This window comes from Ahaetulla prasina, chromosome 3, assembly GCF_028640845.1.
Source record: "Ahaetulla prasina isolate Xishuangbanna chromosome 3, ASM2864084v1, whole genome shotgun sequence".
In the NCBI taxonomy this organism is placed as follows: Eukaryota; Metazoa; Chordata; class Lepidosauria; order Squamata; family Colubridae; genus Ahaetulla; species Ahaetulla prasina.
In genome coordinates, this window is record NC_080541.1 from 189133059 (window position 1) to 189159817 (window position 26759).

Below are 26759 nucleotides of genomic sequence, written 5' to 3' on the forward strand. Positions count from 1 at the left end.
CCTCATTTCTTAGATGATTGAATGAGTTTTACATGAAGTTCCTCTTGGTTAACAAAAAACACAAAACAGTATGACCGTCACTAAGTTAGCAGTTGCATTCATGCATTGCTAAATATGGAGGTGATTATAAGTTATATTTTCACATTGTTCTTTTGCTGTGTTTTATTTTGTTGGGTGTAATAAAGAATAAGTTTTAAAGTAGCCACCAAATTAATATGACAGAAAATTATTAAATACTAATTAAATTAAATTCCATCAAATGCTATTTTATTTACATTTAAATTAAACAAAAATTTAGCTTGTATTCTAGTTTTCCACACAGACACTGAAAAAACAAAGATAGCCCATGGCCCAAAATGTGTATTGCTAAACCACACTGTGGTCCAACTAAATTCATATCTTGTGTTTTCCTTAGGAACTCAAAGTAGGTTACATAGGTGCTTCCTGTTTTAATTCCCATAAAAGCCCTTGTTAGGCTGGAAAGTCCACAGCCACCCAGTGAATTCTGTGATCAAGTGGGGATTTGAACCTGAATCTCCTGATTCAAGTCCAGCAATGTAGTCACTCTACTGCATGGCTTCTCCAAGCCAATGCACATAGAGCTCCAGGTATACAGGAAGCAAACCATAAAACAGTGCTTCTCATCTGCTCAATCCTCAATTAATTAAATATTTTCATATTTACTTCTAAATCTTTCATGCTGCAGCAGTTTCTTGACTCTCTGTTTTAATGAAACCAGTTTCAAAACATCAGTGGTCATTTCCTAATTTGTCAACCTCATTGAGGTTAAGCAGTGCCGCTAGTGGCAACTCCATTCTGTCTGAGATGGTGAAGGGAAATCAAGTGAAGGAGAAATTAATGAAATAGTTTGACCTAATAAAATGACTAAAGATGATGCTATGCTTTGCCGATAATGCTTGAAAATATAAAATGTGAATAACTTAACGAAGGGGTTGGAGCTCCAAATTCAATCCCTATGTACTGAAGTCAATCCACTGCTGATCCAGTGTTTGATCCTCAAGATTTGTTAACTAAACAAGTCAAGGTTTAAAATAACCTACTAGGCGAAACCAAGCCAGATTAATCTAGTAGTTAAGGCACCAAGCTAGAAGCCAGAAGACTGTGAGTTCTAGTCTTGTCTTAGGCATTGAAAGCCGGGCGAATGACTTTGGACCAGTTACTCTCTATCATCCCAACTCAACTCACAGGGTGCTTGTAGGGAAAATAGGAGGGGAAGGAGTATTGTGTGTGTTTGCTGCCTTGAGTTATTTATAAAAATAATAAATATGGGATTGGGTAGGTTCTGTCACTAAGAAGTCATAGCATCCTTTTTTTCCTTCAAACAAGACCATTATATCCCATCACCAATCTCTTTCCACTTATGACTGTATGACTATAACATTTTGCTGGCAATCCTTATGATTTATATTGATATATTGACCATCAATTGTGTTGTAAATGTTGTACCTTGATGAACGTATCTTTTCTTTTATGTACACTGAGAGCATATGCACCAAGACAAATTCCTTGTGTGTCCAATCACACTTGGCCAATAAAATTCTATTCTATTCTATATAAGCTTTGTCCCTTTTCTCTCTCTCAATGGGCATAATTTTGTAATCTATCTCTTGCACACCTGGCTCAAGATGACTAAATGGAACCAAATCAACAATTGGGGTGGGGTAAGTGGGATTTTCCTCTGTAATAGGTATCCAATTGGCATCCCTTTTTTCTCCCTATATCAATTACACAGGTCATATTTGGCAGGACTGAGGCAGTGCCATTAATATATCAATATTTAAAATGTGGGATTGGGAGGAGCAAGGGAATACAGCTAATTATCACTCTATATATTTGCTTACTATGATTAATAAACATTATGCCTTCCATCTGAATAGTAAATTACAAGTCTCATAGAGAAAGAATCAACTCTGGGCAAAGAACAAGCCAGTTTCCATCCCAGCTGTTCTATATTAAATCCTATAGCAGCTAATTGAAAAAATATAACTGCAAGACCAACAATTTATATAGCCTATATAGATTTCAAATCACTTTTTGATTCAAAATCACTTCAAAAACATTTGGTTTTTGGAATGTTTTGGAGAAGTTAAAGTAATACAATCATAGATAGGCATCTCCTGTTTTTAATTCGAACACTTTACAAAAATGACATTTTTCATATTTTTTGTAAAGAATTAGGAGAAATCCTTTAAGTATTTTGACTAATCCAATCTCCCTTTGAAAGAGAATTAGATAAAATTCTTTAGCCTCCACCTTTTTTAATCTCTATTTAAACTTCTTAGCAAGTAGATTGCCGAATTCAGGTTTCCACTCCCAAGTTTACAGGAATGGATATTCTGTTCTTCTGTATGCTAATAGTGTAGTTCTTTTACCCATTACCGTAAAAGCAGTAATGCTGGTAATTAATGACAGAAAACCAAGTGGTTGTTCTTGCCAGGAAACCTAAAAAATTTAAATGACTTATCAAGGAGATGAATTAAATAGAATGAAATGTTTTGAATATTCAGGGGTAGTGCTCCAGGCCACAATTGCTCCAAAGATGCATATGTTATTTTACAAGCACAAAAGAATGCAAGAGCCATAATGAAATTTATCCAGGTAAAAGGTAGGGACTGCACACAAGCAGCTCTGAAATTCTACATAGCAAAACCTATGACCCAAATACTTTCTGGTACTGACATTATTCATTATAAATTACTTTGAGCCACACAAAGTTTTTGCATAAAATCTTCTAAGTGCCCTGATGCATACTTAATGTGCCTCTTAAAATAGAAGCAGGACAAGCAAAACTGGAGCCGAGGACAATGTCGTTAATACTCTCTTATTGGCTTGAATGCCACTTTTTCCTGATTCCAATAGTCCTGGGAGACCAATTTCAACCCTTGGAACAACAGGCAATTTAGGTGAAACTGAGCACAATAGCTCCTTTTGGAATACATTCAGGCAAAAAGAATTAGAGAAATGGCCCTAGATATTTGTAAACAATTCATTATGGATTGGGCATGGGCAAACATACGAAGGTATGATATTACTGATAGATACTCTCTCATATAGAGGTCAGTCCTCTCAACTCACACTTTTTACAGATTATTCCTTGCTATCAATCAAATGAATCTTATTAATTCTATGGATGTTCAATTGTTTTTCTTAAAACCCATTGGGAGGTACTGGTTTATAATTTGCTTAACATAATTACAAGTCAGATTACAATCAGCCAAAGGTATTTCAAGTAGGCACACACCTCTGTCCCGGATTCAGGGATGAAGCTTTTAATGGTAACAGTTCTTCCTGGTGCTGGGAAGGGAGATTCACGTAGGCCCTGCATAAAGGGGTAGACGACTGCTGCAGAGATCTGTCGCCTCTTCTCTACTTCATCCAAAATCTATAAGAAGAAAAAGGATACCCATCATTTTACAGCTTCCCAACTCGGCTCTGATAGTGGTTTTCCTCCTCCTAAAATTATTCAAAACCAACAGAGTATTAAGCAAAGTAATGATGTGTGATAACAAGTCCTGATACCAAGGGTAAAATCTATTTACCTTCCTTACCGGTTTAGAAGTGCATGCGCCTCGCACGTAGACCCTCTGTGCATGTGCAAAACCTTTCTGTGAATGCGCAGAGGGTACAAAACACATTACTTCCTTTTTAAAAGTGGGCAGGTGGGTGGAGCCTCGCACCACGATTGCTACCGGTTCTCTGAACCATCTGTCACGATTGCTACCGGATCGGGTGATCCGGTCCGAACCGGGAGCATTTCACCCCTGCCTAATACCATCTCCTCCTGAATCATTTCTCCTTCAACCGCATTTCATCCTCAGAACCAAGGTGTAAGAAACAAAGGTAAAGAAATAGTAACAGTGATAGATAATGGTTAAGGTGAGCTTGAAGAACCTACAAGGATGCAGTCATTTTCATTCTCCTTTCACAAGAGGAAACTAATTGAGAAGGCATAGTTAATTTAGTTAGATCAGGTCTTAAAAACTATGACTGAGGTGAAATTTTAAATTTAGCTCAAAGCTCCTTGTATTATTCATTTGTATACCAAGTAATTCAAAATAGCTGAATTATCTGAACTGAGCTACTGTTTTCTGTATTCAAATTAAAATGCTATATTGTTTTTCATTCTAATAATGGTGAAAATTCTCTAAATGAACAAAATATATCTCTATGATTAGACACAGCCAATTCCTAAATATCTGGGATGAGGGACCTGATTTTCTTTCCTTTTTTCTGTGAAAGATCAGAAGAAGAAAAATATAGAAAGCTAATCTTATGATGAAGCAAGATTAGGAACAGCAGAACATTTATTTTTTCCTATGCTATGTAACAAAGAGTTTAATAAAGAAGAAAAACAGACTATTTAGAAAACATACCTTTGAAAATAGTCCAAAGCAACCGAGACAGCTTACAATGCAATAAACTTCAGGGAGACGAGCATCTCGTCCAGAAGGCTGAAAAGCAGTGTTATGTAGAAAAAAAGTCACCATTAAATTTCCTTTTTAAAATTAAAATTAAATGTCTCTATTAAAATACACATCTATATTATGAAAATATACAAAACTATTATAGCAGCAAATATATTTGCTTAACTAAGTTCCCAGGTTGTGATCTGGGGCAGGGGTCCCCAACCTTGGCAACTTTAAGCCTGGTGGACTTCAACTCCCAGAATTCCCCAGCAAGCAAAGCTGGCTGGGGTATTCTGGGAGTTGAAGTCCTCCAGGCTTAAAGTTGCCAAGGTTGGAGACCCATGATCTAGGGAACAATGGCATTCCAAAATAATGTTGATAAGTTTCTTTGTGCAAACCCATATGCATATGGTTAAAACTTGGGAAATCTGGGAAAATTTGGTTCTTTCACTTCAAATCTTGGAATCTTTCAGGCAAGTACATGGTGATGTTACCAGATTTTAAATGACTTTGACTTTCTCATTCAAAAGCACTCAGTTCCATTTTGGGATTCAATGGGCTATCAAAAAGGGTCACTTGCGCTATGGAATCTGCAGGCATTGCCTTTGCCTTGCTGACCTCTAGGTTATAAGATGGTCTTCCAAAGGTTTTAAAGATGACTGAGAGGGTTGCATAATATAAAGTTTGAGAACTACTGGCATAAATCACAGGCAAGTTTAAACATCCAAAACTTATTTTCTTGATTTCAGAGTGGCCAAATAAACAAGCTAGTTTATAAAATGGCCTTTGTGGAGTCAGGATTACATCTGTCCTTTACTACATGAGTCAGATTTTTATAAACCTATATATCATTCAGTATGAAAAACAAATAAACCAAGCTCCAGATCAGCGCCATGGTTATTGGAGTGCTCTGACTCACTCCCTTTCTTAGTATCTCATTAAATATAGAACATAAGAAAGAGACATTCCTGGATGATTTTCTTTTTCACAATCTTCCACAGAATGTGCAAATTAGATTTTAAAGCAGGAAGAAGCCCAATTTACCTACCATGAACAAAACAAAAAATGTTTATTTTTCACAAGCCGGTTCAACTAACTAGAGTTTCTTACTAAATACAGCTCAGACCTGAACAACCTGAACTGTATAGCTCTGTGCAATTTGAAGATGTTACCTAGCCGGATAATCAAATATCTTCATGAAAACAACCAAGCTCAAAGAGAACCAAAGACTCCACTCCACTGTGTATTTCTTCCAAGAAGAATTCTTATGACATAAAATTAGGCAAACAAAACTATATGTTCCATCCTACTATTACTTTGGAAATACGATCATTTTGATATGAGATTTTTAAATAGAAAAAGCCAGATATATCCTACCCCAAAGAATCTAAACTGCAACCTAGTATCATCTTATGAGGAAAGGAGTGTACTGCCTATTATTCTTCCCCTTTAAAGGAGGCACTGAATGAGGATATAAGCTGGTTCCAGCCACGTTACCATATGTGATAATAGCATATCTCAGTCCTGGCCATGCTAAATTCCTATCAAACATCAATCTTAAAGAATAACGGTTTCAGGAAGGAGGGAAATACCTTTCAATCTTACCCACTCAAGCATTTTATTAATATTTCTTTCTCTCAGTGAAAAAAATCGTGCCAAAAGGAGGAAAGACCGCATATGGGAAGAAGATCTTAAAGCTGCACCCTGTTCACTTACAGGAATGCCTGTTCAACCTAAGTAGATCCAAAGAGTGCTTATGCTTAGCTTGTCCCAGTTTTTTTTCTTGATCCCTTTCTTATAAACCCCTACAATTGAAATATTTATTACAAATGCCATTGGAGTTAAAGGATTGTGAGACCTTTTCCCCAGCTTAAGGTCAAAGCTTAAAAAATGTTCATCTTGATTCAGAAGCAGTTTCTGTTAATTATTACACAGCCCTTCAAGTGTGCAAACACCTTAATCCTTTCTGGATATTGTGCCCCACATAATTGCAGGACAAGGAGAGTAAAGTTCCACTTGTTGGCACTGACCCAGCAACTGTCTCACTGTTCCAACCATATATATAAGTGTGTGTGCGTGGGTGGGTGTGCCAACCCTAATTTATTATGTAGTTAAAGTCCCGAGTCATAGCAGCTAACTCATTAACAGACAGTTTTGCTCTATGGCTAAAACTGTTAATCATTATTTAATACATTACATTAATTGGAAGATACTTTGCAATTTGTCTTAGTTATGTTTATATCATGATATTCCATTCATTTGGTAAACTATTGCCTAAGAACACAAAAATAACTATTTCCCTTTAATTTTTTCATTGTGCAAGCTGGAGCTTCCCAGATTTACCTTTTTACCATTTCCAGCCAATAGATGCTGCAGCTGTGTCCTATGGGACAGAAGGATGGGCAGCTACTCAGAATGTTGCTGACTTCTCCATTCTAAGCTCCCCCTTCCTCTTCCTTCCTAATCATCTGAGCTAGAGGGAGCTTTTTAAAAGAGTTTGGGAAGTATCTCCAGAGTAATGCAAGCTTACCTTAACTTTTATTTTCTAATTACATCTCTAAAATTAATACATGGACACTAACCCAATCAATGCAAAATGACAGCTATAAAACAAAACAAAACATTTCTCTGATTTTGCCCAGAGAGATTGTTTCAAAATCTGTTTTCGTAAATATTTAAAGATTAAGCAAACTCCAAGAAGCAATAAAAGAAACATGTGAGAAACAGGTCTTCTTTATGACAAAAGCACTTAAAGATTGTGAGGGACTGAGGTGAAAAATAAGAAATGAAAGGAGAAACTAAGCTGGTGAAAGCAGGGTGGAGTGAGCTACTGACAGGAAAAGAAGAGGGAAATGGGCACTCAGCTGCCACCTGTGTTTTACACTGGCTTTTCTTAGTGAACTCTATAAGTCAGAGGTCTTCAAACTATGCTGGCTAAAGAATTCTGGCAGTTGAAGTCCAGAAGTCTTAAAGCTGCCAAGTTTAAAGACCTCTGCTGTAAGTCATAGGACATATGTTTTGTTTCATTTCAGACTACCTGTTAACAAATCCATTTATTAAAAAGGAAGCCACAACTGGCTTGTTTCTAAATTGTGGTAGTTGTAAAATGTTCTAAAGCTACCTCAGAGATCTCAATATAAAAACATATTGTTATGTACAAGGCAGGGACAAAAAAAAAGGAAAAGGATAAACCTGGATTACAAGTTTGTGTAATATATATATGCAAGCAATGGTAGTTTAATACTCTGACGATGTCAGCAGATGGCTGACGAAAGCTTAGTAGAATAAAATTTTAATTATTTCAGTTCCGGGGCTTGTAGAATGTCTGTTTTTTGTTTTACAAATATACCTGGAACTCAGATGCAAACAAAAACATATGATAGCATCAAGAGAGTAAAAGAAATGAAATGGAAATGGGCTGGTCACATTGCAAGAAGAACTGATGGCAGATGGACTAAGGCAGTTATAGAATGGATTCTACTTGATAAAAAGTGTCCCCAAAAGAGAGCTAAAACAAGATAGAGCTACGATGTCAGCAAGTATTACAGGCCCAATCGGCAAAAGAAAGCTCGAGACCATACTGGTTAGAAGCATGTGGAAGGCAACTTCATCCTGCAGTGAATAGACAATGGCTAAAATGAATGAACTCAGATGCTACTACTTGTCCCTAACTCTGCATATCTCTTCAGTGTCTTTCCCATACAGCCACTTTTGCTATTCTTTCCTCCTGACTAGGGGCCTGGAAGGACCTAACACACAAATGTTGCTGTTTCCATAATGCACCTTTACCACACATCTGAAATAGCCATACAGCTGAAGCACATCACATTATGAGATTTTCCAACATCACCAAATGTAGGAAAAAATTTCCCCAGCTGCCATGCAGAATATGTCAATGGTTCTTAGAAGGCCAGTACTTGGGCACTGCATCCAATAATTTCCCCCCCAAAGGACTTCCAATCATTGACTTAACGGTCACTAGATGGCAGCAAAAAAGTGCTTTCTTAAATTTCTATGGAGATTCTCAGTCATCCAGGCATGGTTATTCCAAAGAGAGGTGAAATGCTACCAGTTTGCACTGGTTCAGGTGAACCGATAATGATAAAAACTACGGATTCGGGAGAACCAAAAAAAAAGCTAACAGTTCCTCCGAACCAATATTTCCGACAATCTTCTGTGTCACACAATTTAAAATTGCTAGAAAGCATGAAATCCTGCTTTCTAGTGAATCTAAATCGCACAGCACAGCTGATCCCCCCCCCGCTGTTCTACTTACCTTCCCAAGCATCCTTTTGGATACGTACTGCACATGCGCGCAAGTTTGGTATGCACTGTGCATGTGCGCACATAGCACACGCTTGGCATGCGTGGCCAGCAAACCAGTGGCATGCGTGCATGCGTGGCCAGTGAACCAGTGACAAACCGGCTCAGAGTTCCAAAGGTGCTTTTTTCAAAAGGCAACTGGACTTTGTTTTACTTGAAGCAAAACAAAATTTTGCTTGGATGAGAAGTGAAATGTTTTAAAGCAAAACAAAGGAAGCCCAGTTGCCTTTTGAAAAAGCACCTTTGGGACTTTCTTAAATTGTTGATTGTTGGTAATCAATCTACCAACCAAGCAACTGTTTGACCACTAGATGGCAGAAAAGATTTAGTTGCATTTCTTTGCTGTCATCTGGTGGCGGAAAGTTGTCAACATTTGCCTACTTTACAGTATAAATATTAAGGAAGATCTGAGAAAGAGTTTTTGCTATATGTCATGGATAGATAAATTGTTCTGCATTTCAAAATTCAGCCTAAATTTCATGGAAGCCAGGAGGGGTTTCTGGTCTCCTGCAGAGCTAAAACAGCACTGCATCACAAGTGCTGAGCCCAGCAACCAGGTGGAGGGGTTGGTTCTCCAATGTGGTATCTTTCAGATTGTTGGACTAGAAATCCCATAACTGTGGATTATGGAAGGTTATGAAGCTTGTGTTAGGAAAGTGAAGCAAACTACGCTATTGCTGGGCCATGTGGTATGATCCTGGAAAAGATAGCAATTTTACAAGTGGCCGCAATTCAGTGCAGTCGCTGAAAAAATGGTGGCTACTTCCAGGATCACATCACAGGGCCCAACAATGGGATACCCTGTTTTCCTTCCCTAACTCAAGCCCTGGAGCTCCAGAGATCTTTGAAAGGTAAGTGTGCAATGAGTGACGCAGGGTGAGCAGGTGTGGGACCCGATGGGTAGGAAGCAGGCCTAAGGAATGTGGGACCCAGCAGGGGGATGGAAGGGAGATAGGCAGGAGCCTCTGAAGCAGCTGTAACTTCAGGATCAGGTTGTTAGTAGCTTGGGGGGGGGGGTTGGCTGCTGTAACTCGGAATGGTCACTAAACAACCAGTCATAAGGATTATTTATATTAAAGTTTTCTAATTTAGCAAGAACCAGGCCCTAGTACCATGACTCAAATAGACAATAATATTTTTTAACCATGATGAAACATATTCATTTTTCTGGCATTTTAAAGAATTATTTATTATATGGAAAGGTATGACTGCATAGAATGTATTGCCTCAATTGATCCAATATCTCAGCCAAGTAAACTCCAAGTAAAGTCAAACATTGTTTTTCAAAACCATAAAAATTAAAAGAGTAAAATATTCACCAACAGTCTCCTGCAGTAGCCAATTTTTCTACTCCCATCAATATTGGTAAGGACAAAAGAAAAAGTTTCACTGCAAAGAATAAAAGACATAGAATGTTACTAGTTTTATTTGTTCGTTTATCATATTTATATAGTTCCCCGTCTCACAGAACATGACTCTGAGCAGCGTACAATGAAAACTAAAAATTTTAAAAAATCTAAATTAAAAACACCAATCAAACTTACCAATGACAGAGTAGCAGACAGAGCTATCATGATAGGCAATATAGCCATTTCACTAATTTGCCACTTCTCAGAGATTCCCAAGCCTGATGACAAAACCAAGTTTTAAGGGACTTGTGGAACAATGTCAGGGCGGGGCCAGTCTCACCTCAAGGTAAATGGTGTTCACAACAGAAAAGGCCTGATTCCAAAGTCCTTTTCAGAGAGGACCTGTAGCATACCTCTTCTGCTGGGCTTAATGTGATGGGCAAATGTAATTGGGTGGAAGGGTCCCTCAATCAACTCGATCCCATGCCGTGAAGGGTTTTAAAGATCAAAACAGTAACTTGAATTGGATTCCAAAGAAACTGGCATCTAATGCAGCTCACAGAGCAGAGATATAACGTGCCATTCTAGAGGCACACATAACTTCCTGCACCACATTTTCAACCAGCTGATGCTTCAGAATACTCTTCAAAGTAGCCTCCTATAGTGTGTGTTGCAATAGGCTATCTGGGAAGTGACCAAGAAGACGGTGAGGAGAGCTTCCTGACCCGGGAATAGGCACAACTGGTAACAATACAAAGTTGTGCAAAGGCCTTCCTAGTCAGAACTGCCAGCTGTTCTTTGAGCAGGAATCATGACTCCAGAAGGCTGTCCATTCTGCACACCAAGTCTGTCTGGAACGGTACCATCCGATACCAAAGATGGTCCCTAAACCAGAGGGCTGCAAAACCCAGAGCCACTCAGCCTTGCCAGGGCTTCAGTTGAAACCTGTTGTTGCCCATTTAGGCCCTTATAACCCCTAGGTACCAGGATAGAATGTGAGCAGCAAAATAAGTATAAAATTTATAAATTTTATATAAGTATAAAATATAAAAATAGTCCAATATTTTATAATATTTATAAATAATTTGCAAAACACTGCATGGAAATTATACAAGAAAGGCTATTCAGTACAGCATTTATTTTAGCCAGGACTATTGAAATAAAAAAGAAAGGAAATCTGTTTTGAAATCCAAAATCTACTGGGACTACCATACCAAAATTTTCCAAGAAGGCCATTCTGATTAATTGTAAGGATTGATAACCTATCCACAGAGTCAGGAGATTGCCCAATCATGTAAAGTTAAAGCTCAGAAAAAGAAATCTCTAGGAACATTAACTTATTATAATTACCAATTCTAATTCCCTTTGTGGTGCCCAGAGCAATGTACAAAAAAGCATGAAAAACCATCTATTTATAAAACCCATCTAATCACCGAACTATTCAATAGAATTCATTTTAAAATGCTCCCTTGAAACAAAACAATAGAAATATGCCTACTTAAAATAAAATTCCATTAAAGCAGCCTATTTCCTCCTCGGTTGGCATCTTTGGGGGGTTGTAGATCATCTAAAGTGCTGCTCCTGAACATAAGATTGCAACCTTTTTCTCCTCCAAAGTGCCATTTGTGTGCGGGGATTCAGAACACTCTATTTACTACATTCAGGAAGCCCAAATTAATATTTGGCTGAAGATCTTCAAAAAGAAGAGTGGGAAAGTTGCCTTATTTGATTGCTGAATAACCTGTCAGGTAAATTTTCTCAAACAAGCTGTACTGGAAAACTCAACAATAATAATTCTTCCTAAAAAGGGGAAGGAAGAGATCCAAAGTACATACCGATTTAAACAAGTACCATTTATTTACTCAAGTATCATACATTTATTCCACTGAGTGGAATAATGGTATGATAATTCTGGACTGATTGTTATATAGAAATGAGGAAAATGTGAACTTTGTTTTTGTTTGCTTTTGTTTTCATGGCATTCAACATTAGGGTATACTTGGTCTCTTGTAAGACAATTCTACAACCTTGCTGTATATTATCCCAGGATAGTTACCTCTTATACTCCATGCGGGGTGCCCATTCATTACCATCTGGGAAGCAGAACAAGGGAATGGCCTGAAGCAACCTTTCCTCTTCTTCACGCTGTCCTCTCAGTAGATTCTCACGCTGAAACACAAAGCAGAAAGTAGATAGAATGAAGTTGTGAGAGAAACTTTTTTGCATTTGTATTTTTGACTCAGTGTTGACTCCTGACAAGTGCTTGGACAAGTCCCTGTAGTTTTGGCAAGATTTTGGAAATGGTTTGCCATCTCCTACTCACGAGACCATCTGCTAAAAATTAAGGAACATTTCTTTAAGGAGCAGCTTTCTTTAATCTCACCCCCGCCTGTCTTTACAAACACGGAGGAGATTCTAACACAGGAGGAGGCAATTCCCACGGAGCCATGGATTACTAAAAAAACCAAACGACGGAAACGAAGGAAACGAGGTAAAAGATCTGGGATCTTAATCAAGCTAAGAACTCGCACTAAAACTCCTCTGCCTTCAATTTTCCTAACAAATATACGCTCACTTGCAAATAAGATGGATGAAATACTCCTCTTAAACAAATACTATTCTGATTTTCGCAATTCAGCAGTCCTATGCTTCTCTGAAACCTGGTTAAATGAATCAATTGAAAATAGCAGCCTGAACATTCCAGGATTTCAAATTGAACGATCAGACAGGATTCCAGAAACATCTGGTAAAAGAAAGGAGGAGGCTTATGCCTATATATTAATTCAACCTGGTGTCAAGATTTTAACATAATTTACAAATTCTGTGACAACAATTTAGAGACTCTAATTATCAACTGCAAACCTTACTATTCGCCTCGTGAATTTTCCTCATTTCTTCTAATTGCTGTTTATGTCCCACCACAAGCCTGTGTAAACGAGGCATTACGAACTCTAGCTGACCAAATCATGGAGGCTGAAGCCAAACACCCTGATTCACTGGCCATTGTTTTGGGAGATCTAAACAAGGCAAACTTAAGGAAAGAACTACCAAAATACTTTCAGCATGTCAATTGTCCCACCAGAGGCAAGAATACTCTAGACCACTGCTACACAACACTAAAAGATGCCTATCGGTCTTTACCACGTGCAGCTGTAGGACACTCTGATCATTGCATGATTCACCTTGTACCTGCTTACAGGCAAAGACTTAAAGCCATAAAACCAATAATTAAATCAGTGAAAACCTGGACGGAGGAATCAGAATTAAAGCTACAGGCATGTTTTGACTGCACTGATTGGAATATTTTTAAAGATACCTCTGCAGACCTGGATGAACTCACAGATACTGTAACATCATATGTCAGCTTCTGTGAAGACCTATGTGTACCTACAAGGAACTTGCGAATACACAGTAATAACAAACCTTGGTTTACACCTAAACTTAAGCAGCTACGACATTCCAAAGAGGAAGCCTACAGAAAAGGTGATAAAATGCTGTACAATCAGGCCAGAAATGCACTAACAAGGGAGATAAGAGCAGCAAAAAGAAGCTACTCTGAAAAGCTAAAGAATCAATTTTCAGCAAATGAACCAGCAAACATGTGGAAAACTCTTAAAATATCACCGGCTATGGCAAACCTCCTTCCCAGGCTGAAGGTAATCAACAACTGGCAGATGACCTGAATGAGTTTTACTGCAGGTTTGAAAGGAAACTACAGCCACCTATCTCCACAACCCGCATCTCAGACACACCAACAACAGCCAAGCCTCCTACAACTGACCCCATTTCATTGGGTTCACAACCCCTAGTGATCACAGAAAAGGAAGTGCAGGACCTATTTCACAGACAAAAGCCAGGAAAAGCTCCAGGCCCAGACAAGATAACTCCTTCTTGCTTAAAAGTCTGTGCTGACCAATTGGCCCCATCTTCACCCATATTTTCAATAAATCACTAGAGATGTGCTATGTTCCTTCTTGCTTCAAACGCTCTACCATCATCCCAGTGCCAAGAAGCCCACCATCAAGGAACTGAATGACTCCAGACCAGTTGCTCTAACATCTGTAGTCATGAAAACCTTTGAAAGGCTAGTGCTTTCCTACCTGAAAACCATCACGAATCCGCTTTTAGACCCCTTGCAATTTGCATACCGAGCAAATAGATCAACAGATGATGCTGTTAATATGGGTCTGCACTACATCCTACAACATCTTGAGTCTCCAAAGACCTATGCAAGGGTCCTTTTGTAGACTTTAGTTCAGCATTCAATACCATCATTCCAGACATTCTTCTAACTAAGCTAAACCAGCTACAGGTACCGGAACAGACTTGTAAGTGGATCACAAGCTTCCTAACAAACAGGAAGCAGCAGGTGAAGCTAAGCAAGATCACATCAAATACCTGTACAATTAGCACAGGGCCCCCAAGGCTGTGTGCTCTCCCACTTCTCTTCTCTCTGTATACCAATGACTGCATCTCCAATGATCCATTTGTTAAGCTACTGAAGTTCGCAGATGACACAACAGTGATTGGTCTCATTCGAGACAATGACGAATCCGATATAGACGAGAGGTCGAACGACTAGCCTTGTGGTGCAACCAAAACAATCTGGAACTGAACACACTCAAAACCGTAGAAATGGTGGTAGACTTTAGGAAAACCCTTCCATACTTCCACCTCTCACAATACTTGACAACACAGTATCAACAGTAGAAACCTTCAAATTTCTGGGTTCTATCATATCGCAAGATCTCAAATGGACAGCTAACATCAAAACATCATTAAAAAGGACAACAAAGAATGTTCTTTCTGCGCCAACTCAGTAAGCTCAAACTGCCCAAGGAGCTGCTGATCCAATTCTACAGAGGAATTATTGAGTCTGTCATTTGCACCTCTATAACTGTCTGGTTCGGTTCTGCAACCCAACAAGAAAAACACAGACTTCAGAGGATAATTAGAACTGCAGAAAAATAATTGCTACCAACTTGCCTTCCATTGAGGACCTGTATACTGCACGAATCAAGAAGAGGGCCGTGAAAATATTTGCAGATCCCTCGCATCCTGGACATAAACTGTTTCAACTCCTACCCTCAAAACGACGCTATAGAGCACTGCACACCAGAACAACTAGACACAAGAACAGTTTTTTCCCGAAGGCCATCACTCTGCTAAACAAATAATTCCCTCAACACTGTCAGACTATTTACTGAATCTGCACTACTATTAATCGTTTCATAGTTCCCATCACCAATCTCTTTCCACTTATGACTGTATGACTATAACTTGTTGCTGGCAATCCTTATGATTTATATTGATATATTGATCATCAATTGTGTTGTAAATGTTGTACCTTGATGAACGTATCTTTTCTTTTATGTACACTGAGAGCATATGCACCAAGACAAATTCCTTGTGTGTCCAATCACACTTGGCCAATAAAATTCTATTCTATTCTATTCTATTGCCTGCTTTCTAGGACTGAGAGGAAGTGACTGACCAAAGGTGACCCAACTGGCTTTGTGCCTAAGGCAGAACTAGAATTCACAGTCTCCCGGTTTCATGCCTTAACCACTACACCAGACTAGTATTTTCCTTATGACTTAATCAAAAAAACCCAATGTCTGAGTTTGTTAGAGATGCAAAAGTGAAAAACGACAAGTAAAGAAATCTCCACTAATATCACTTACTTACAGACTTGTATTTAATTGTGTATGGTAGGTGTATTAATTTATGACTATTCCTGGAGACTTAAGGTTCAAGGTCATCCACTTTTGTCAAGACTAATCTCAGAAACAAAACTTTCAGTTCTTTTAAAGAGATAATTACATATATTGTACATAGAATTATTGTTCTCAAAATGATGCTTGCAAAATTCATAAAGCACTTTTTACATTCTCAAGTAACATTCAATAATCATTATTAGCAATATGTAGCCAAATATTTTTTACAACTTCTTTTCCAAATGCAGAGTTTGACAAGAAAATATTTTTAATCTCCATATAATGAATACTGCTCTGTCTTAAAAAAATACGATTGCCTTGAAGAAGAAACAAAAACTGGTATTATATTTTTAGATTCCTTACTAGTAAAGTAGATGATGAAAAAGATCCAATTCACACTCTGGCATTTCCAATAAATATAAAACATTAATTAAATACACTAATGTGATATTTTCCAGCTGTACATTTAATAACTTTCCCCTTCTGTCATGTTAAAAATTACAATTTGGTTTTAGTGTTTGGAAGCTCATGAAGGTCACTTCCAAATGATCTTCTGTAATCTACCTACATGTAATCCTGATGCTCAGGCAGTGGGCCTCTGATATAGAAGGTAATCAGGAAAGATCTGAAAGCTGCTTCTAGTCAGAAAAAACAGTACTATTTTGACAGTCTGATTCTGTATTCAGCTTCCTAGACCCCATACACATACAATTTGATTGTTACTCAACACTAAGCAGGATTTTACAAAAGGAAAAAAACCAGTAAAGGACTTACAGGAATTTAGATATGCTCCTACATACCTTTTCTTCTATGCACACACAATCATGAAGCAGAACTTCATTTAAAGAAACCTTCTCCTCATCAGAATGTAAACAGATCTAGGGATTTCCCCATTTGCCGCTAACCACAGCACAAAGATATCTAGCAATATCTTTTTCAGGCCCCCCCTAAATATTGCCATGTTTTTTACCTCAGCCCTTGATTGACACAGTCGTAAATCAGCGTTAGTTTATTTTACTTATTACTCCAACTTTGTCCAAGGACAGCTTTAAGATATATAAAATCCATTAGACTTTGTCACTCCTTACTTTGAAAAGAAATCAGATGACTGCAGCAATGCGAAAAGAAACAAAAGTAGCAGGGCAGGTTCAGCAATGTAAAAACTAAATGTCACCGTGTTATACTTTTTGCCAGTTGAAAGGTGGATGACTTGCATTTCAGCTCAATAATAGGGAAAGGCTTCTAAATGATTATTAATCTAAGCGAGAGATTATTTGATGCTGCATTTGATGTCTCCAAAGAACGCCTTAGGAGCAAAGTCATACCCATAGTAAGGCATTTAAGAGCACCTGCTCAGGAAAGAAAGAGCAGTGGAATAGCAGATTGCATCTTAAGCATCTTGTATTCACATCTGGTGGTTTTGGTGGCTTGTGTCATTTCTCAGCCAATTGCACAAAGGCAAGATAGACCTTTATGATTTTCTTAAGAATCAATCATATACTTCCCCTTGCTACATAGGCTGAATGATGAAAATATATACTCAAATAAAATGAAACTGCTGTGCTATGAAAAGGAACCATATGAAGCAAAGCCACAAAGCAAAAGAAGATGACGCCCAGATGATCAAAAATAGAAAATAAAGGACACAGATTCTAACTAAGGAGAGGCGTACTTTGGGGAAACACACAATTAGACCAACACAACCTAAGCTTTAGCAGACCTCCGTGCACTTTTTTTGTTAGGGGATATATTTCATGTAGTCTCAAATAAGACAAACTATCTGGCCATTGCAATCTTGGTGCCTTCTTTTTTATTTATTTATTTATTTATTTGTCACAACAATATATATATAGGCATCACACAAAAAGATTATACAGTATATAAGCATATATATGAGGAAATATAAGGAAGTATAAGCATATATATATAAGAAGAAAAAGAAAAGCAATAGGACAGGAACGGTAGGCATGTTTGTGCTCTTATGCACACCCCTTATGGTCCTCTTAGGAATGGGGTGAGGTCAATAGTAGAAAGTTTTTGGTTAAAGCTTTTGGGATTATGGGAAGAGACCACAGAGTCAGGTAATGTGTTCCAAGCACTGATGATTCTGTTTGTTGTTGTTGTTAGTTGCGAAGTCGTGTCCGACCCATCGTGACCCCATGGACAACATTCCTCCAGGCCTTCCTGTCCTCTACCATCCTCTGGAGTCCATTTAAACTCATGCCTACTGCTTCAGTGACTCCATCCAGCCACCTCATTCTCTGTCGTCCCTTCTTCTTTTGCCCTCAATCTTTCCCAGCATTAGGCTCTTCTCCAGTGAGTCCTTCTTTCTCATTAGGTGGCCAAGGTATTTCAGTTTCATCTTCAGGATCTGGCCTTCTAAAGAGCAGTCAGGGTTGATCTCCTCTAGAACTGACTTGTTTGTTCGTCTTGCAGTCCAAGGGATTCGCAGGAGTCTTGTCCAGCACCAGAGTTCAAAGGCCTCAATTCTTTGGCGCTCAGTCTTTCTTATGGTCCAATCTTCACAGCCATACATTGCAACTGGGAAATTCTGTTACAGAAGTCTTATTCTTCCCTATCTATGTCTGCTATAAGTTGTCCTGCAAAAGGCTTCTTGATTTTATCTATCTAGAAGCTCTGACATCAACCAACCACTCTCCCTTAATACCTTGAGGTAGGCCCTAATAGCAGGTGCTAATTTGGATTTACTCCATGTTGTCCTTCAGCACTGCTCTAGGCATCTCTTTAACCATTTCATCTCCTTCAACTCATTGGTAAACTCCAAAGCACAGCAAAAGGGTGGACAGCATCATTTACTGAGATGTACCACCAAGCATCATCCACATACTCATGATAGCTTATCTCATGGTGATGGATAATCTCACCCAGAAGCTTCACGTAGATGTTAACAAAGGAATGGAGAGAGAACACTGGATACACAGCCAGGCATGGTTGTTACTCCAGATTTTGCCACATATTTATCTCTGAGAATATCTGAAAGGGGCTCCTAGCAATGTTCTAGTTTCTACACATGATGAAATCATTATGTTCAATTCCTTACCTTTGGAAATTGGTAGGTAATCTTGGGCTCATAATTTCCCTTTGTGTCCTTTTTAAGTGAGACCACAACCAGGTATTCAAAAAACGGGTGTCCAGCTGAATAAGAAAAACTGCTTCTTTGCTTCAGCCTTACATCAGCACCAGATTTGCTTTCTGTAGGATTTGCATCCTGGGAATCACCTGTAATGCAAAACAACAGCAAGGTTATCGCTTATAGTTTGAGAAATGTAAAATGTAAAAATCTTGGCTAAGATCAGACAGACATTCCATGTCAAGGAAAGTGAATTATCTGTCTTGAAATAAATGCTTCTAAAGGTAGCAAATTGAAACCATTCCTCACCATTTTAGAACCTATCTGCTACCTGTAGACACTAGCCTTAACATGCAAGGCTTGCCTTCTTATGCATAAACATTTGCCCAAACTTCTTATTAGCAATGCATAGCTAACAAACATTTATAGCTATCAGGCACATTAACAGTGGCCTCATCTCCCATCCCTTATCATCTATTGCTACCACATCCTCAGTCTTTATATAAACTGTCCCCAAGAAAGCTTGGATGATCTGAAACATCTGCTCACATTTTTTGTCTTAGGGTTCCTGGCTTCAAAATAACCTGCTCTGAATGGAGAGCATTCTACATTCACCTCTACGCTGACACCTGCTCTCTTGATTGCCTTCACTGACATCTACTTGGCAGGTAGATACTAGGTAAAAATCTGTTGCTTCCTTCAGGCTTTCCTTGAATAGATATTGCTATTTCTATAGTGGCAATTTCTCATTAAAGTTTTCAACTTTGTTTAACTGCATTTATCTACCACTGTCTAGTAAGAATCAGAAAATCATTATAAATCTTTATCCATGGATCAGAAAGGAAGGAAGGAAAGAGCAGAACAGAACAAGAGTCATCTTGTGTGGGAGATGGGTGGCATAAAAGTTTAATAAACAAAAAAATAAATAATATGTATATATAAATGCAAAGAAGCTCTTCTGAGTTAGTCAAATAATAAATTACAGATAATGACTGCATGAGGCTGCATGACGCAATGTAACTTTTGCCAATAGGTGGACTCAATCGCCTGAAGGAAAAAAATCAAGTTTTAAGTATACAAGGAGTGTAGAGGAAAATCCCTTCTGTGTTTGCCTTAGACAGTCAGATTCTATAGATAAAGAAGTAAGGAACATCATTTCCAAAGCAGAAACAAATCTGGGAGAAGAAAGAACACATTTCCAAGCTGCCATGTAATCAAGTCAGCACCCAAGACCCTTGACCTCTTGTACATCAGCTGCAGTTGAAAAACACGCTAAAGCTATAAGCCACCCTTAATTAACTACTTTGGTTGTGGTTATTGGGCATGCTCAGCACAGACCAAGCAATTATATTATAGCTTTTAATAGCATGGCTTATTTCACACAACACTGTAATGGCTATTTTGCTCAAGACATTAGAAAAAAATATATATTAAACATATAAATATTATCTGAAAACTGTAATTTGAACCAAATGTGGCTGTAAGACTCAATTATTTAAACTGAATATAGAAACAAAATATAGTTGCCCACTTGCTCCTCTTTTCTATGTAATGTCAGTGAAGACTCTCCAATTGGAACTATAGAATAATTTAAATATTGACAGCATAGCCCCATAGATTGCCCACACTGATTTATGTTATCAAAACCAACCAAATATTTCCTTTTGGTTAGTGAGGAAATACTAAAATAAGAGGAAGGAAGGAGCAGAATTTACAATAAATTTTTAAAAGACGAAAGTTCTGTTCATCAAAATTGCATTCAAGATAGAATGAGTTTTTTAAAAACCTTGCTTTAGGATTTGTACTATAGACATAAAATATCTTGGAATGCTACTTCCAATATATTTCTAATGGTATGCTAAATTATAATTTGTAGTTTATAAAATTAAAGTCAAGCTTAGTTAGGCACTTATAAAACTTATTTTGGAGAACTGCACCTCTAAAAATGTTTATACTTCCCAAATTATTACAACTTTTTTAGATTTAACCCAGAAAAATCTTAATAGCATGTAAAAATTATTTGGAAAAAGTGTATTCCAAAAGAAAAGGTATGTGTAATAACTCAAAAGGGATGGAGATTTTCTAATATACTGTATGATTTAGTTGAAACCTCTATTATTTTGAAAAATAAGCTTAAAAATCACGGTGGGGGGGTGATGGAATCAGAAAAAATGTGATCTGAAGAATCACATTCCTATAGTTAAGATCAGGATATAACCTTATTTCACAAGAAAATAGACCTAAAATGTTACGAAGCAGGCTTGCAAAGTTCCTTCTTGAATTGCACAACTGAAATCTGCAAAAGTGGCACCAAATATGAATACCATCTTTTTGTCACTATTGGGCAACGTTCTTTTTCAGTTAATTTAAAGATAAAGCAGAAGAGAATTTCCTCTGTCCCCAGATCTACATCCAGCATTTTTTTCATCATGACTGGCTAGGGAAGAACGAGAGAAAATAGGGAGGGGGGATTTGATGGCTACTTTAGTATTAATTCTCAAATCCCCCTGGATATTCATTCCATGGTATCAGAGAGCAAAAGACACATCCATGTCCAAGAGATTTCTGGACTAAAACACCAGTAGACTCTTTTTTATACAATTTTGTTAATGTTTCCTCCTTTTGTGCTATAGATTAAAAAAAGACAAGATGTAGAACCAGCTCTGCAATTTTGAAAATCAGCAAGACTTGCAAAACACACATATGCAGACACACATTAAGCCCAGATTAATGGGCTCCTTACTTCAAAGATTTCCACTGAAGACTTGGTTTCTTGGAATCCTGTGAGCAATTTTGAAGTGCTATCCCATCCATCAAATGAAATGCCAGAGTCTCCTCTCCCTAATGAGGACAACAGACTCCTGTGACTTGCAGGAAACTGTTGCCTCTGGTAAGTGCACCACCCATTTTGAAGGTTGCATTTGTATTTATGTCTTTAATGATGCTCCAGCTGATAGACTAAATAACACCCTAACCATACACACATACCCATCAGATTGTTCCAGTAAAATATTGTCTTTTAGTTCTCTGACTGTAATAGCAAATAACAACTATTTCTGTAAAAATTGAGAATCCTTTGATGCCCATCCATGATTCTTTCAGAAAGCAAACTATCTCCAAGTGAGCTTCTGCGCTTGATACCATTCCATCTGGATACCATTCCATCTGGATGGATAAGTAGCCTGGAAAGAGTAACACTTGTGTTCCTTCAAGCCCGAGTAGCAAAAAGGATTCTATCAGTAGTGGGATTCAAGTAATTTAATAACCGGTTCTCTGCCCTAATGATTTCTTCCAACAACCAGTTTGCCAAACTGCTCAGAAAGTTAACAACTGGTTCTCCCGAAGTGGTGCGAACTGGTTGAATCCCACCACTGGATTCTATCCTCATGTATCAACATAAACAGTTGTTCTTAATAACACCATTAATGTGGGCAGATTGAGATCCAGAGACCTTGATCGTTTTTTCCTAAACCAACTACTTCATTGTCAGCTTCGTGCCGTTGTTCATATGAAATGCTTCCCAATCAAAAAAAGGATTCAATTGCTTTTCAGAAATAATACTATCAACACTTTTAATAATCAGGATCTTTTTAAGGACTATTTAGAATTACTTCCATTCGGGGAATTCTCTGATGACAACATGAGGCCTCTTCTAAACAACATTACATCAGCTTACTCATTCCAAAATGCTGTGTCTGTTTCCCCCTTCCTTTTCTGCTTATCTTGCTTTGAATAACTGGAGAAAGGGGTACGGGGAGAGAGTAGAGAAGTGGCATGCCTCCTTAGTTGTCAGTTCTCCTATCCCCTGGAGCAGAGGTCTCCAACCTTAGCAACTTTAAGCCTGGAGCAGGGGTCTCCAATCTTGGCAACTTTAAGACTTGTGGACTTCAATTGCCAGAGCTTTGCTGGCTGAGGAATTCTGGGAGTTTTTTTTTAAATTTGCATTTATATCCCACCCTTCTCCGAAGACTCAGGGCGGCTTACACTATGTCAAGCAATAACCACAAGTCTTAAAGTTGCCAAGGTTGGAGACCCCTGGACTGGAGGACTTCAACTCCCAGAATTGATGGGAGACCCCTGCCCTGGAATGATCACTCTGCAGCAAAAAAGGCCAGAAAGCAGAACACCTTCTTATCTTCTAGCACAAAAGGGGATGTTTTTCATCCACCGCTTTTTTTTCCCACCAACTCTGCCGTTACTTATTTCTGATACATCCCTTTTACATATCAGTAGCTCCACATAAAACTCTGAAAACATTAAGAGATAAAGATGTGTTCCAATTCAGAAAAATGGAAAGGGACAAACACTTTACAGGTAGCCTCAACTTATAACCATTCATTCCCTGACGATTTGAAGTTATGAGAGTTCTGAACTAAGGTTCTTATGACCCATACCTGCAGTTATGACTGTGGCAGCACCCCTGTGGTCAAGTGATCAAAATTTTGGGGTTTGGCAGCCCATCCAAATTTATAACAGTGGGGTGCTTTCATTCACCCCACTCATTTATTTCTCCATCATCTGTGCCCTTTTGGCCTCCTGCTGCCCTGCGCTCCACTGCCCAGCTGACCTTTGCCAATTACTTATTCCTTCCTGCTGATGAAGAATACATGGCCCGGTTCTTCCTGAGGCAGATGCTGGCATCTTGAGCCAGACTCCCCCAGGTCTTGGAAGAAAACCACTGCAGGGAAGAAAGCCTCACCTGGCCAGCAGCTGCCTCACAAAAAGCCAAGCTGGGCATTCCTCATCAGCAGTGGAGCAAGAAAATGAAGATCAGCTGGGGCTTTGGAGTGCAGGGTAGCGGAGGCTACTCTGGCTAGGCCAAGATAAGGCTAGGCTTCACACAGCACAAAGGGGCTTCCTGGTGCATCATGCCACTGGGGCTTTTTGCATCTCAGAGCTACACCACACCAGGAAGTCTCTTTGTGCCATACAAAACCCATCCTCATTCCAAGCCCAGTCCAACAGCACAGTGCAGAGGAGCTTTCTCATACGTTGGGAGTATTTTGCAGTCCCAGAGCCACAAAGCATCAAGAAGCACTTGAGCTGCAGTATATTCTTTCCCCAGCCTTCCTGAGCTCAGGCCACACCACCACACCACTCATGCCCCAACTTGTGCATAACCTGTGCTGGCCCTCCCAAGGCAGCAACCCCTTGCTCCTTGGGATTCCCTCCACTTCCTGCTTAACAGGAATTATGATGGCAACTGAGACTGCAGGGACTGCGGTCTCTAAGCAATGCAGGACATCTTGCTTTAGGACCACATCACTCAATGGTGGAAATTCCAGCTCCAACTGTGGTCATAAATCAAGGATTATCTGTACACAGAACTATAATCTTTGTTTGACTTTGGCTGTGACGTACATTACATTCAGTTTGCAGTGTTGCATTTAATCCAGCCACTGTGTTTTAGACAAGAAACATTTACTTTGTGAACAGAACAGAAAGGGGAGTTGTTAACCTGCCCCACATCTGTACTTCCTGGTTCCTGATACAAAGTTGTTACACATCTAAGTTTACTTCATATTTGACATAAAACAATCCTAGCCTTGATGCTGAATGAATCCATCTAGACTCCCCAATACACACTGCCATACACTTATACTTAATCCTTTTCAATACAATCATACACTTGTACTTAATGCTTTTCAATAATGGTAACTTGAGTTTCTCAGCAAGCAACTTTGTTGAATGGCCATTCAACATGGAAAAATCCACCAGTTGCCAGATCAGAGGTATTCTTAAAGGCCAGGTGTACATTATAGCACAGATAAAAGAGGCCAAGACGTTTTACACTGGTATAATAAAATAGAATAACCTTAATTATTTTGCTTTAACCAAACAAATAATCAGAATTAGGATCAATACTTTGCCCAAAAGCATATATGGGAGAGGAAGCTATAATCAATTTATTTGTTAAGGTCTCTTAGACCTCGTTGTTATATTCCCTCCAACTTGACTACATTCTGTCAAAAACGAGTATTTGGTTAAGCGGAAACTAAACTGCACAAAATAACCTTCGTTTCTGCATCCTGTCTCTTATTTTCTGAAAACTCAGAATCATTGTCTCAGAATCAGATTAGAATCAGAATCTAATCTCTAGCTGCAAAAACAACATGTTGTACCTTAAAAAGTCCGTCTAAGCAATTATCACAGAGACTTTTACGACCAGGTACAAAACCCAACCTGGCCGCTTCAGTGTATTTATTTATTACCAGGTCACTTCATTCATTCAGTCTCTTATTCCCAAAATTCCTCCTTCCAGTTATTCCAAACGTTTCCTTCCGATGTCGTCACATGAAGTACACAAGGGACTTTCCTACCGTGAATTTATCGGAAAAATTTCGGGGGTGGGGTGGGGGGGAGACACCGCTCAGCGTCTGACCAACCGGTGGGGGCAGAGAATAAGGGCAGACCCAGCACAAACTTGGCATGGTCCTTTACGTGCCGCCGCCCCCCCCCAAAAAAAACTTTTACAGGGACGCCACACTCCAAGGCGCGAATTCACTAACAGGATCGGCGAGCGCGTTGCTCTTCCCGAAGACTTCGAACGACAACAGAGCAGGGGAAGCAGGAGCGTGAAGACTGAAGGGAGGAAGGGAAGGAGACGAAGGCTGGGCTGGCGCCAGACTGACGGACAAGTGGGAGGAAGAGCGCTCGGCTGGTTCTGCCCCGCAGGCTCACCTCTCCTAGACGACCTCCGGTGTATCAGGCTATTTCGGAAGAAGCGGACGAACCTTTCTCCCGCCATGCCGTCAGCGGCTCGCTCTCCGCCGCACCCGGCTGCCGCCGTCTCGTCCGACTTAAAAACTTTTGCACCTGGGAAAAGTGAAAGCGGTGCCAGGAGCGGGAGGAGCCTTCGGGAGGCTGGGAAGAGGCGCGCTGCAGTTTCCGAGCAAGGCGATGGGCGGAGAGCAGAAGCCTCTGGAGGAACAACACCTGAAGGACGGCAGCCTGCCAAAAAAGCACCAGGCCGCCACGTGCGCACGCCTCACTTAAATTGAGACACCAGCCTGCCCGCATTGGCTGTGGGAGCGTCAGGCTTTCCGGGTCGGCGCAGCGTCATTCCAGACTCATATTTATATTTATTTTTAAAAAACTGCAAATTTCCTCGATGTCTCACATGGCTCCTGTGGGCTGAAATGACATTTGCCAAATTTTATTCTTTAAAATGTATTTCGTTAAAGGCACAAAATGTACTTCATTTATCACGTTCAAAGTTATAAAAAACTGAATTGAATTGAAACCCAGCATCCTGGAGAAGTGCAATGCCCATGCTAACATCTATTATTTTTCTAAATCCAAGCTTTTCTTAAATAGTAATTATTTCTTGCCTGTGCTTATATATACTGCGTGACAAAATAAAATAAATAAATAAATAAAAAATAAAGTAACTCCAGCCATACAGGGCAAAATGAAACAGCTCATGGGGGATCAACACACATGTGATTTCCCCATGTGTGAGCACCCCCACAAACACTACAGGTAGTCCTCAATTTAGGACCATAGTTCAGCCCAAAATTTACGCAGCTAAGTGAGAAATTTGTTAAGTCAGTTTTATCCCATTTTACAGCTTTTCTTGCACATTTGTTAAATGAATCACTGCAGTTGTTAAATTTGTAACATGGTTGTTAAGTGAATCTGGCTTCCCCATTGACTTTGCTTGTCGGAGTATTGCAAAAGATGATCATGTGACTTCAGGACAATGCAACCATCCTAAATGTGAGTCGATTGTCAAGCATCCAAATGTAAATCATATGACCATGGAGAGGCTGCAACAGTCGTAAGTGTGAAAAATGTCACACTAAGTCACTTTTTAGTGCCGTTGTAACTTCAAACAGTCACTAAGTGAACT

At 39.1% G+C, this 26759-nt stretch overlaps 1 protein-coding gene across 1 annotated transcript in view; it reads right to left on the bottom strand.

Annotated features, from left to right (window-relative positions):
• DENND2D (DENN domain containing 2D) overlaps positions 1-26080 on the bottom strand; it is a 44807-nt gene extending 18727 nt beyond the window's left edge. Inside the window, exons 1-6 of the mRNA XM_058178411.1 lie at positions 25589-26080; positions 18878-19056; positions 12156-12268; positions 10070-10139; positions 4395-4472; positions 3263-3403 (exon numbers count right to left, since the gene is read on the bottom strand). Coding sequence (XP_058034394.1) covers positions 3263-3403; positions 4395-4472; positions 10070-10139; positions 12156-12268; positions 18878-19056; positions 25589-25655 — 648 coding nt within the window. The 5' untranslated portion in view covers positions 25656-26080. The remainder of the gene's footprint in view (positions 1-3262; positions 3404-4394; positions 4473-10069; positions 10140-12155; positions 12269-18877; positions 19057-25588) is intronic.
• Positions 26081-26759: the final 679 nt, after the last annotated feature.